Genomic DNA, 13,852 nt, shown 5'->3' on the forward strand with positions numbered 1-13,852 from the left:
ACATGGGAGTGGAGTTTGGTTAATGTGTGTCCCAAGCGATTTGACAGCAATCAGGCTTCCTCTGGCCCTGGACTGACAGGTAACAGGATATACGTCTGCTTTGCTCATAGCCCTATCTGCTTAGGGCCTGGTTAAGCCTGTATTTTCCTCCTTTTTTCACGTACATGTGTCTGGACCTTAGCCACTTTCTTCACTAAAAAAATTCATCTCTATTGCCATCCTTTGTCATCTTTTTATTTTTGTTGCTTAAACCCCATCATTTGCCGACAAAATATGAGAATCCATGAAATGAAATTTATTACTTAAATGGTATCATTTTATGTGACACAGCATGTAAAATGTGAGAGAATTCCATTCCCACTGTGAAACAATTATCAATTCCATTGTGATGGGGAGAAGAAAAAGAAAGGGTGATGAAATTCACCCTTGGAAGTGGTTGGGGAAAGTCAATAAGGAGGTTCTCACATAAATTATTTTTAGATGTGTGTGTTCTGAAATTTATAAGAGATGGGAGGTAGTAGAAAGACCCAGGAATGAGGAGGTAGGAGAAATTTGTCTTATTTCTACTCGGTCATTGTCTTTCTATATGACCTTGAAGATTGTATTTTCTTTTATTGTGCTCAATTTGGTATCATTAAAGTGAGATGATAATATCTACCTCAGATATATACCTTGAGCCTCAGGATGATGCTAAGAAACATTATATTTAAACATGTGGCAGGCTGTAAAACAATAATATCACTCCAAGTGGATCCTTATTGTGACAATTTATCTAGTGACTTTAAGATACATGATAGATGTATGGGTGGGTAGATAGATAGATAGATGATAGATAGATAGATAGATAGATAGATAGATAGATAGATAGATAGATAGATGAATGGATGGATAGACAGAAAGATAGATAGAAAGAACACACATGAGAGTAAACGCATGCCACTGGCAGGGTATGGAGGTCAGAGGACAACTTATAGTAGTTTGTTCTCTCCTTGCATCATGTAGGTTCTGGGAACATGTAGGTTCTTCAGAGTTGGTAGAACATGCCTTCACATGCCAAGCCATACCACCAAGATCTCCATGTCTTTTAAACTATAGAAACAAAATGTAGTAAAATGAGACTATATAGATTTACAGAGCTGGAGCCTAGAACCTGTTCTGTGTACCCATATTTAAGCCTCTCTTTCTTGAAGTTTCTAGAGGCAAGTTTTAACAGAATCCACAAAAAAACCCACTAAATTCAATATGAAAACAAATTGTCTAGTCTAAACTGCAACTTATGCTAGTAATATTGCTGAGACTAGTAGAATCAAGTGCTTTTCCTGAGTAACAGAGAGAGTTCCTGAAGAACACGCTATAGTGACAAAGTACATACTTAACGCATATTCTATCTCTTCAGGATGCAAACCTTATTTTATTGCTTCAGTAATACTGGCATTTCCTTCAATGGTGTACACAGAAGAAGAAATGTCATTCAATGGCACTGAGAAATCACACCAAGGTGACTGAATTTATTTTTTGTGGCCTTACCCAATCTCAAGAACTGAGTTTACTCTTATTCTTCTTTTTACTTATGGTTTATATAACAACCGTGTTAGCAAATGTCATCATAATGGTCACCGTGACCTCGGATTCCCGCCTACACACCCCCATGTACTTCCTGCTTCGAAACCTGTCTGTCTTAGACATCTGTTTCTCCTCCATCACTGTTCCAAAGGTCCTAGTGGACCTTCTTTCAATAAGAAAGTCCATCTCCTTCAATGGCTGTTTCACTCAGATGTTTTTCTTCCACCTGCTTGGTGGGGCAGACATTTTCTCTCTCTCTGTGATGGCATTTGATCGTTACATGGCCATCTTCAAGCCCTTGCACTATGTGACCATCATGAATAAGGGGCAGTGCACTGCTCTCATTGTGGCTTCCTGGGTTGGGGGCTTTGTTCACTCCATTGTACAGATTTCTCTCTTGCTCCCACTCCCCTTCTGTGGACCCAATGTTGTTGATGGTTTCTACTGTGATGTCCCACAGGTTCTCAAACTCGCCTGTACTGACACCTTTAATCTTGAACTACTGATGATCTCAAATAACGGGCTGATCACTACACTATGGTTTGTTCTTCTCCTTGTATCCTATACAATCATCTTGCCAATGCTGAGGTCACACACAGGGGAGGGAAAGAAAAAAGCCATTTCCACCTGCACCTCCCACATCACCATAGTCACCCTACACTTTGTGCCCTGCATCTATGTCTATGCCCGTCCTTTCACTGCCCTCCCTATGGACAGAGCTGTCTCAGTCACCCTAAATAGTATTGTTCCTGTTCTGAACCCAATGATCTACAGCCTGAGGAACCAAGAGATGAAGTCAGCCATGAAGAGACTCAAGAGAAGACTCATACTTTCTGAGGTACAATAGTTTCATGGCTGGTTGTGGGACAGAGAAACATAATTGAGTCCCCTTTTTTCAACATTGTGACTTGACTATGTACAACCAACTATAGAAATATAGTATGTGTGTGAAAGATCTGACTCATAAAATCGTTCATAAGCACAGGCATCAGTAGAAAATTAAACAAGAGCTAAGCAATAGTGGAGGGACCACCTCGAATGCCCATCCCTGATAATGAACTTAATGTCTATAACCATCCGGGAGCCTTCATCCTGTGACTGATGGAAGTAGAGGCAAACACACAATTAATCACTGAACTGAACCCAAGGAACCCAGTGACAGAGAGAGAGGAGTGATAAGCAAATTGGCAAAGAATGGGCTGGCAAAACCAGCAGAGACAGCTGAACTGAACAGGGGAGAGCTCTTGGACCCCAGACCGACAGTGGGGAGGCCAGCATGGGACTGATCTGGACCCCCCAAATGTGAGTGTCAGTGAGAAGGCCTGGGCAACCTATGGGGCCCTGAGCTGTGGATCAGTGTCTATCCCTGGTATACAAACTGTCTTCGTGTGCCTATAGCACAAAGAGAGATGCTCTCTCAGCCTGGACTCTTAGGGGAGTGCCTTGACCCTACCAAGAGTAAAATGACAGACTCTAGATATCCCCTATGGGGAAGGATTTGGCAATAGGGTGGGAGGGAGGGGGGAGGGGAGTAAGGGAGGAGGGGAGGGAGAGGGAACTGGGATTGACATGTAAAACAAGCTATTTAAAATTAAAATAAAAAAATAATTAAGACAGAAAAAAAAGAAAATTAAACAAGAAGAACTTAACCCTTGAAGAGAGATTGGCAGAAAACAATGACTAAACATGAACTATAATAGAAGTGCTGAGGTGGCCCATCAATTGTCTTAAGGACAGGGTTGGATTTGAAACATATAGGGGTTAACAGGGTCATTTGTCTCAAAATTGCAAGTCTCCAGCCCCTATGTCTCCATTTACTGACAGTTATCCTGTGACTTTGGGGGTTCTACTATGAGTTAAACACTGTTAGTAATTTTGACCTTCCTTTTTAAGTCAACACACACTTGTTATAAATGGTTTTTAAAGTTTTCTGCTGTCATTCACTCCCTATGACTCTGAAAATTGACTGTGAATTTGACTTGCAGTCTGCCTTTGTAAAATCTTGATGTATAAATACATAAACGGTAAGAATCTACAATTACTTTTCCTACATTTAACATTGACCTTGTACATAATAGATTTGAGTGTTTGAAAAAAATAAAAACATACCCAACACAATAAATAATTTTTTTATTTTCTTATGCATGTTGCTTTGAGGCTTCTTTTACTGTGGTATATTAAAATACAATAAATTTGCCAAATTAACAGATATAATTGTCCCTTATAGTTTCAATGTCTATATAGAACCCAATCCATTTACTTGTAGTAAATCTCACTTGAATTTGTGGGTTGGGAGAATCAGAGCCTTGTAAAAATTGATTCCAAACTCAAGTAAGTCTTAGCCTTTTCCTATTTTGAGGATTTGGGTTGATTTTTTGACACAGGGTATCATTTGCCATGCAGGATGACCTGGAATGCACTGCCCTCAAACTCACAGTAACAATTCTGTCTAAGCCTCTCAGATGCATGGATTATGGGTGTCAAAAGTTAGACTCAAAAACTTTGTTAGACATGTGCACACAATGGTATAATTACAATGCAGTCAAGTAGTGTTAGAGAAATTTCTTCATTCTAACTTTCAAACAGCCTATGTATTGAGTACAGACAGCCCTGGAAAGTGAACTGCAAGTAATCACACTCAGAAGAGCAAAATCATTTCCTTCTTCCTCCTTCCATACCATTGTATCCAGAAAGACTGAAGTAAAGGATCTTCACTAAAATGTATCTAATATTAATAGAGATTATCATAACTGATAAAATACATAATCCATATTAATTTATCAAAGACAGATAGACTTTGGAAATTATAATTTTTGAGAGCTGGAAGATAATGCCATACACATACTGCATATTGCATTGTTTCCTTGTGGGAGCAGCTGAAGCCAAAACCCACTGATATTTCCACAGGAAGATGTGGGACTAGTCCCAAAATTGATAAACGTATATACCAAGACTATTTGTGAATTCATATTATCTCAGATGAAATTACGTTACAAAGTTAAGTCAGAGTAAGTACAAGATTTACTAGCAAGAAATTATGTTAGAGAAATAAGATATAAAAGATAACAAATGTGGAAGCTTATGCATAGCTTTTTTAAAATCAGCTAAAATGATACTGAAGGCAGCAGGCTTATGGTAAGAATGCAACAAAACATTTAGAAGTGAAAATTATAATAAACTGAAACTAAAAAAGAATCACACATGGACAGAGACAGAACAATCAATACACTATTGTGATTGATGTACATGGAAAAGAACGTGAATGAATGTGATAAATGCTAAGTATGAGAGAAGTCCCTGAAGAAAATAGTAGTAATGTGGAAATAACATTTTAGGAGATAATAGTTGAAAACTGTCCATAACTGATGAATTATACAGGTTTCCAGATTCAAAATATATCAAAACTGAATGCAAAAACTGAGCTGAAATGAAAAATTCCCTATGATGACTCAGTTGCACAGTTAAGCAAGCAGAAGAATTAAAATTTTTGAAAACATGGCCACTAAAATTACACAGTCTGAACACCCAAATCACACCTGCATTTCATCTCTAAAGATCCCAAATCTTGGTCCTCATGCTCCCTAGACTGGCACTCTACCAACTAGACTTATTCACCAGCTCCTGCAATAGCTTTGTTTCTTTATAAGGCTCCTAAAATACACTCTAGGACAGGAGTGCAACTCAGCCGTACATTAGTGCCTGAGCTATAACTTTTGAGCTCCAGTTGGGTATGATGCTGTCTTCCAAATTCCACAAGCACATACACTCACTCGTGTGCACATATTCATAATTTAAATAAATACTTTAAAAAGAAATAATGTGTCTCTACTAAGTTTCTCTCTATTTTTAACTCTGGTTTGTCGTGTTTATGTTTCATCAACTAAAATAATTCTATAATTTGATTTTTTTGGCTTTTTGAGACAGAGTCTCTCTATGTAGTCCTGTCTGTCCTCACTATGTAGAACAGGCTGGGCTTAAGTTCACAGAGGGCCCCCAGCCTCTGCCTCCCAAATGCTAGGATTAAAGTGTGCCCTCACTCCAAGCTAATACAATTTATTTTAAAATACTGTTATCTTGGGCTGGAGAGATAGCACAAAAGTTAAAATACTGTTATCTTCCCACTAGAATGTCAGAGAATTATGCATCTGTCTCGTTATCACATTTCTAATGCCTATAGGTATGTGGAAACAGGAATTAATAACGTTGGGCGGAGTAGGAATCCTGTAGTTTGGGCTGGTCTCCATCTCACAGTGATGGGAAGGACAGCTTTAAAGTCCTGATCCTTCCACTTCTACCTGGAGTGCTGAGATTACAGGTGTGAACCACCATGCCCATTTTATGCAGTTGAACCCAGGGCACCACATATACTGGAGAGGTATTCTACCAACTAAGCGATAGACCCAGACTTCAGTAATGATAGTATTGGATGAATACTAGATTTTACCTTTTCTGCATGCTGAATGTAGGCTGTGAACTTCAGAGTTCCTGTAGCATTGCTAATTCTTTTTTTTTTTTTTCATTAGTTTTTTTTTTATTTTAAATAGCTTGTTTTACATGTCAATCCCAGTTCCCTCTCCCTCCCCTCCTCCCGCACTCCCCTTCCACCCTCCCTCCCACCCTATTGCCACATACTTCCACATAGGGGATGTCTAGAGTCTATCATTTTACTCTTGGTAGGGTCAAGGCACTCCCCTAAGAGTCCAGGCTGAGAGAGCATCTCTCTTTGTGCTATAGGCACATGAAGACAGATTGTATACCAGGAATAGACACTGATCCACAGCTCAGAGCCCCATAGGTTGTCCAGGCCTTCTCACTGACACTCACATTTGGGGGGTCCAGATCAGTCCCATTCTGGCCTCCCCACTGTCGGTCTGGGGTCCAAGAGCACTCCCCTGTTCAGATCAGCTGTCTCTGCTGGTTTTGCCAGCCCATTCTTTGCCAATTTGCTCATCATTCCTCTCTCTCTGTCACTGGTTTCCTTGGGTTCAGTTCAGTGCTTAGATGTGTGTTTGCCTCTGCTTCCATCAGTCCCAGGATGAAGGCTCCCGGATAGTTATAGATAGACATCAAGTTCATTATCAGGAATGGGCATTCGAGGTGGTCCTTCCACTATTGCTTAGCTTGCCAATTGATGTTATACCTTTAGATCACTCGAGGTCACTCTGGTGCCTGATCTGTCTTCGATCCTATGATTCCCTCTTCCCCCTATTCTACCCCCACCCCCTCAACTTCCTGTTCCCCCATGACCAACTCCCTTCCTCTTTACCCCCTCTATTCTTCCCAGGTCCCACTACCCCCCCCTCGCCCTGTTCCCTGTCCATTCAGAGGATCTTGTCTCCATCCTCTTCTCTTGGGTACTATGTATATATGCATATCTTTTAGGTTCGTTCCTGTTTCCCAGACTCTCTATCTGTGGAAGTGCAGACTGGCACTATCCTGATCGATATCTATAATCCATATATGAGTGAGTACATACCATGTTTGTCTTTTTGCGACTGGGTTACCTCACTCAGGATGGTTTCTTCCAGTGCTATCCATTTCCCTGCGAATTTCAAGATTCCATTGTTTTTTTCTGCTGAGTAATACTCCATTGTGTAAATGTACCACATTTTCTCTATCCACTCGTCAGTTGAGGGGCATCTAGGTTGCTTCCAGGTTCTGGCTATTACAAACAATGCTGCTATGAACATAGTGGAGCAGATGCCCTTGTTGTATGAACCTGCCTCATTTGGATAAATGCCTAAGAGTGGAATTGCTGGGTCTAGTGGTAGATTAATTCCCATTTTCCTGAGGAATCTCCATACTGATTTCCAAAGAGGCTGTATGAGTTGGCATTCCCACCAGCAGTGGAGGAGTGTTCCTCTCTCTCCACATCCCCTCCAGCATAAATTGTCTTCGGTGTTTTTGATTCTAGCCATTCTGACAGGAGTAAGATGGTATCTCAGAGTTGTTTTGATTTGCATTTCCCTGATGGCTAAGGATGTTGAGCACTTTCTTAAGTGTCTCTTGGCCATTTTAGCCTCCTCTACTGAGAATTCTCTATTTAGCTCTGTACCCCACCTTTCAAGTGGATCCTTTGGTGTTTTGGAGACTTGTTTCTTGAGTTCTTTGTAAATTTTGGAGATTAGCCCTCTGTCAGATGTAGGGTTAGTGAATATCTTTTCCCATTCTGTGGCCTGCCTTTTTGTCTTTTTGATTGTGTCCTTTGCCTTACAGAAGCTTTTTAGTTTCAGAAGGTCCCATTTGTTAATTGTTGATCTCAGTGCCTGTGCCACTGGTGTTATGTTTAGGAAGTGGTCTCCTGTACCAACTCGTTGAAGAGTATCTCCCACTTTCTCTTCTAAAAGTTTCAGTGTGGCTGGATGTATGTTGAGATCTTTGATCCATTTGGACTTAAGTTTTGTACAAGGCGATAAACATGGATCTATCTGCAGTCTTCTGCATACCAGTACCCAGTTATGCCAGCACCATTTGTTGAAGATGCTTTCTTTTTCCACTGTACAGTTTTAGCTTCTTTGTCAAAAATCAGGTGTTCATAGGTGTGTGGGTTAAAATTAGGGCTTTCGATTCGGTTCCATTGGTCTACCTGCCTATTTTTGTGCCAGTACCAAGCTGTTTTCAGGACTATAGCTCTATAATAGAGCTTGAAGTCAGGTATGGTGATGCCTCCTGAAGTTCCTTTATTGTACAGGGATGTTTTGGCTATCCTGGGCCTTTTGTTTTTCCATATAAAGTTGATTAATGTTCTTTCCAGGTCCTTGAAGAATTGTGATGGAATTTTGATAGGGATTGCATTGAATCTATAGACTGCTTTTGGCAAGATTGCCATTTTTATTATGTTGATCCTACCAATCCAAGAGCATGGGAGATCTTTCCATTTTCTGGTATCTTCTTTGATTTCTTTCTTCAAAGACACAAAGTTCTTGATATACAGGTCTTTCACTTCCTTGGTTAACATTATCCCCAGATATTTGATGCTGTTTTTGGCTATTGTAAAAGGTGATGTTTCTCTGATTTCTTTCTCAGTCACTTCATCATCTGTATATAATAGGGCCACTGATTTTTTTGAGTTTACCTTGTATCCTGTCACATTGCTGAAGGTGTTTATCAGCTCTAGGAGTGACCTTGCGGAGTTTTTTGGGCTAATTCTTTTCTTGGTTAAATGGCAATTCCTGCTTCATGTTCATTTATTTATTCTTGTTCCAATTTTATTTTTATCTTCAAATTCCATTTTTACATAACAAAATATATTGACATGCTTATTCAAATTCTTCTTCAACAAGATGTATTGCATGGCCTAAAGGCTCCTCTTACTATCATATTATACTTAATTTGTGAAACCATAAATGTCTTTGACAAAGAGGTACCCTGGTCTCTTCTCCCTGTGTTGATCCTACTCCTTTCTTCATATAAGGTGCTTTTCCATGAAATACGATAGATAATGTCTGGGAAAGAAAGAAAAAAGTCAAACTAAGCATTCATTTAACCCTCTATCACTTTGATGGGACAGAGTTCATGGCCCTAGAAATAGCAACAGATTCAAGAGCCTCTACTGTTTATCGCTTGATGAAGAGTTAGAGACCACTAGATGTCCAGTCTTTCTCGATACTTCACAGCTTGTTTCTATACTGCAATGAGATATATATAAAAATATACATCTTTCATGCTTTTGAAAACATGACAAAGGACTCCAGAAATACTTTAGATCTGTGTTTTGGCATGCTATAACAGAGCAGAATAGACTGAGAATTAGGGGATCTGATTGCTCTGCTACCATTAGATAACTTGGATACGGACTACATAGTGGCTTTTTTTCCATAACAGGTCACTGTTTCTTTACACATCAGTGTATCTGTCAGCAACAATTTAGTAATTATCACTGAAATTTCATCACTACCAGTGAAACTAGCCTCTTCAATCCCACATCCTTGCCTAAAAGTTACTCTCTGCCTAGCTCTCATAATAGGCCTGAGACTAAGGGATCTGGACACAACACAGGTTCCCAGTACAAAATGTTGAATATACAATCAAATAGTCTCTTCTGTGGCCTCTAAGGAATTTGTACACCGGCCAAAATGTGTTAGGTGCATATGCGCGCACATGCAAGTTTTGACAGCATTTTAATGAATCCCATTGAAACTGCATCAACAAAACTAGAATCAGTTACAGCTGCTTCCCTGTCCAATAATATTCCCTTTGTCATTCTTACATTAAGTCTGAGGTTAAGGGATTTGAGCATAAGACAGGAACACTGTCCAAGTCCAAGAACCTTAAATAGGCAAATCCTTGAGTTTGCTGTCTTTCTCCTGAAAATGGAGCAAGGAGAGTGAAATCTTCAGTAGCACATTTTTTCAAGAATTAATGTTGTTGCATGCTGTACCAAATAGCATATTATTTTAGGATCAAAGACAATGAGTGAAGACATTTAACAGATATCTAGCATTAAGGTTGTGCGTGTTGAAACTCAAATGTTGTCATTGATTATGCTTAAACAAGTTGACTCTGAATATTTTCCAGGGATTTCAGATATTTCAGACCAAAGATGATCATCTCACTGACAAACACAACAGAGGTGGGTATCAAATATTGGAAATGCGGGTGTGTTTGAAAGGTTGTAGAATTGTGGCACACTACATAAAATCATCTTGGAGAGAGTCCTTCCATTGCTTACTGTGTAACTGCTACATATCAAAACTGGCATAAGAAGTTTCTGTCAAACGAGCTTCTTCAGCCAGATGTTTTCAAACGCCACTGTAAGGCAATATGTAAAACTATGTAGCCTGAAGTTGGAGGGGAGGGACATTGAGTCTGTCTCTATTCTGTTTCTATCTTTTCTTAATTATGCAAGCCTGCTTGCATGAAATACAGACTTATGAGATAGTAGGGCTTAAATCACTCATTCATTTGTCAAACAGTACCTAAGAACCACATAATGCAACAATGAAGCATGTACTAACGAGGCAATGGGCAAGGGATCATCTGTTACCTAGAAAAGTCCTTTCACTCCATACTCCCCTACACTGAGAGACTGCACTGCTGTTTTGTGTTCTCTGTGTGGCTGTGTCATTTCACCACTGACTGTTGTTATTTTTCCACATCTGTTATTCTTCCAGACAGTGACAATCTTCATACTCTCTAGGAACCCTCCCCATACCAGCCCTAGATAGAACGCTGCTGTGGTTCCCATGTTGAATATACAATCACTGAAATACTTTCATTTCCACCAGATTGAACATTTCTCCAAAGTAAAACCTTCACTGCACTTGTGTCACTGTTGTAAGTCCAACCCCAACAGCGCTGCAAGCACCACCAAATGTGTGAGAAAGGAATGAAGGACTAAATGTATACCTCTGAAATTCCTAAACTCAGTGTGAGGAATGCGACTGAATGTAACCCGAGGAAGACTGACTCCATTTTCTGAACATGGGCCTGGCTGTACAGCCTTATGGGAACTCCTGCAGATGTGTAATACACTAGATTGTTTTTGTTTTGATCCAGATTTATCTGGAAACTTTACAACTGTTTAAACAGATAAGTCATTTGAGACTTTTTCTGCAACCTTAACTCTAAAATTGAATTAAAAAATAACACAATTCTGCTGAATTCTTGTATAATTACTATTGTACGACATCAAATGGCTTTGGAAATGAACATAGTCATACTGATTTTCAGTTTCACAGTGTAACAATGTGTTGAGTTTGGGGAAATTATTTCACCTCTCTTTCTTCAACTACTAAAAAATAATTGAATTCCCTTCTTCATAGGAACACACAAGAGAGTCATTCACAAGACACCTCTGCCTTTGAGATGAGAAGACTGTCAAGAAACCCTGACTCCACAACTGCTCTTCCTCAGCAAGCTAAAAGTGGATATGTTGATGATGCAGACAGGAGAGGAGAATGAGGATTGCAATAGGACAGTGAAGTAGTTCTCCAGGTGACACCGTTCCTTTGGTAGAAGCTGAAATGGGGAACCCACAGTAAGATGCAGGAAGCTACATCCTTCTTCAGTCCTCTGGCCTTTCATGTGAGTCTCCCCTTGACCCAGCTTCCTCTTTCTCTCTGATTGCTCAGAACAATATGGTCCATAGAGTCCACAGCTGATAATTCAGAACCCCTATCATTCAGCAAATCAGTGGCAGAACATGGAGGAGTAAATCCAGTGCTACACTGTCCTAGTACAGTGTCTATGCTTTTCCCCCTTCTCTACAAGTACCGTTCCCTTTTTATGGGAAAAAAGTCATGTTTCAAATGTCCAAAACTTCCACCTGTCCTTTGTCAAAATGTGATCTGTACAATGTAGAAAATTTATAACAATGTTAACAAAATGGTGACAGTTAAACACAAGAACCTGATGATGGTACTTCCATTTCATGTTCTTAAAAAGTCAACCTGTGACTACCAAACTAAGATAACTGACCAAGAGACTTGAATAGAATTTTTTTTTACTTTTAATTTTGTCCTTGTGTTTAATCCATTTAAATGAAATAGTTTCCTGTGCTCAAGATGGTAGATAAGTACCTCAGTGTTGGGTAGTGATTTTCTTTTTCTTTAATTGAATCTTTTTCATTTATGTTACATACCTACAACAATTTCTCCTCCCTTTTTCCCTCCCATGCCCTCTCCTACCTCTCTTCTACCCCTGCCCATCCATTCCTCCTCATCTGCATTTGAATAGAAATTATTAAAGCAGAAAAAACTGATAAAGATTAAACAGTATCTCATTAATGTTTCCTTTTTAAAATATGGTGCTTAAGTGTCACTACGTACTATATTTACTATCCTAACATTATTCCGTAGGGAAATAAGTAATGGTTCATTTTGCAAGTGGCAATTTGATTTAATCACCAAATTGATTACAATATTTAAATGTGGAAAACACAACTACTTTTAAGCACTATGGAAAAACAGAAGAACTCAGTTTCATCCTAGGAGGTTAGAAAGACAAGATAAACATCCAGAGTCTTGAAACTAACCAGCCCAGAAAGGCAGTAATTTAATGGAAATGGAAAACTACACCAGAGTCAAAGAACTTATTTTCCTTGGCCTGACACAGAGTCAAGAATTGAGTGTGTTGCTGTTTCTTTTTCTTCTCCTGGTCTATGTGACAACTCTACTGGGGAATCTTCTCATCATGGTCACCGTGACCTGTGAGTCTCGCCTTCACACCCCCATGTATTTCTTGCTCAGGAATTTGTCTATTGCTGACATCTGCTTTTCCTCCATCACTGCACCCAAGGTCCTTGTGGACCTTCTCTCACACAGAAAAACCATCTCTTTCAATGGCTGTCTCACTCAGATGTTTTTCTTTCACCTTATTGGAGGAGTGGATGTGTTTTCTCTCTCAGTGATGGCTCTAGATCGATATGTGGCCATCTCTAAGCCCCTGCACTATGTGACCATCATGAGCAGAGGCCGTTGCATTGGGTTAATAGTGGCCTCCTGGGCAGGAGGCTTTGTCCACTCCATCGTGCAGATCTCTCTCTTGCTGACACTTCCGTTTTGTGGACCCAATGTTCTTGACACTTTCTACTGTGATGTCCCGCAGGTCATCAAACTTGCATGCACAGACATCTTTGTCCTGGAGCTCCTGATGATTTCCAATAATGGCTTGGTTGCTACTCTGTGGTTTATGTTGTTGGTGGTGTCATACACAGTCATTCTGATGATGCTGAGGTCACACACAGGTGAGGGCAAGAGGAAAGCCATCTCCACCTGCACCTCCCACATCACTGTGGTCACCCTGCACTTTGTGCCCTGTATCTACGTCTATGCCAGACCATTCACTGCCCTCCCCACAGATAAAGCCATCTCTGTCACCTTCACAGTCATCTCCCCTCTGCTCAACCCCTTGATCTACACTCTGAGGAACCAGGAGATGAAGTCAGCCATGAGGAGACTCAGGAAAAGACTTGGGCCTTCTGGTAGAGAAGAGCAATAGCTCCTCTCCATAGCCATTTTTGAAAACATGTGTGTGTGAAATAAGATTTATTCTTTATACTGGTCATTTCCCTTCTCACAGTGGCCTAACACAGCCTCAAATTAATAGGTCCAATTCTCCTGTATATTTTCAGTTTGTCAAATATTATCACATAGAATCTATATGTAAATTTCAATGGAATCTGTGAAATATGAAGAAACAGATACATGGAAAAGTAATTACACACTATAGTCATACTTAGGTTTTGCTTTTTTTGTTGTTTGGTTTTGCTGTTGTTGTTGTTGTTGTTTTATGAGACAAGTTTCATTCTGTAGTCCTGTCTACTCTAGAATTCATTATGTAGTCCAAT

General features: G+C 39.8%; 2 protein-coding genes across 2 annotated transcripts; both read left to right on the forward strand.

Annotated features, from left to right (window-relative positions):
• Positions 1–1,474: 1,474 nt before the first annotated feature.
• On the forward strand, positions 1,475–2,410 carry LOC101833099 (olfactory receptor 4D11-like). Its single transcript, XM_005063808.2, has one exon. It carries the CDS (start codon positions 1,475–1,477, stop codon positions 2,408–2,410), a length of 936 nt encoding a protein of 311 aa, XP_005063865.1.
• A 10,116-nt stretch (positions 2,411–12,526) lies between these two features.
• LOC101844329 (olfactory receptor 4D10-like) lies at positions 12,527–13,589 on the forward strand. The gene has a single exon (XM_005063255.2). The coding sequence runs from the start codon at positions 12,562–12,564 to the stop codon at positions 13,501–13,503; it is 942 nt and encodes a 313-aa protein (XP_005063312.1). The 5' UTR covers positions 12,527–12,561; the 3' UTR covers positions 13,504–13,589.
• Positions 13,590–13,852: the final 263 nt, after the last annotated feature.

Source organism: Mesocricetus auratus, unplaced genomic scaffold (assembly GCF_017639785.1).
Source record: "Mesocricetus auratus isolate SY011 unplaced genomic scaffold, BCM_Maur_2.0 Super-Scaffold_4256, whole genome shotgun sequence".
Classification (NCBI taxonomy): Eukaryota; Metazoa; Chordata; class Mammalia; order Rodentia; family Cricetidae; genus Mesocricetus; species Mesocricetus auratus.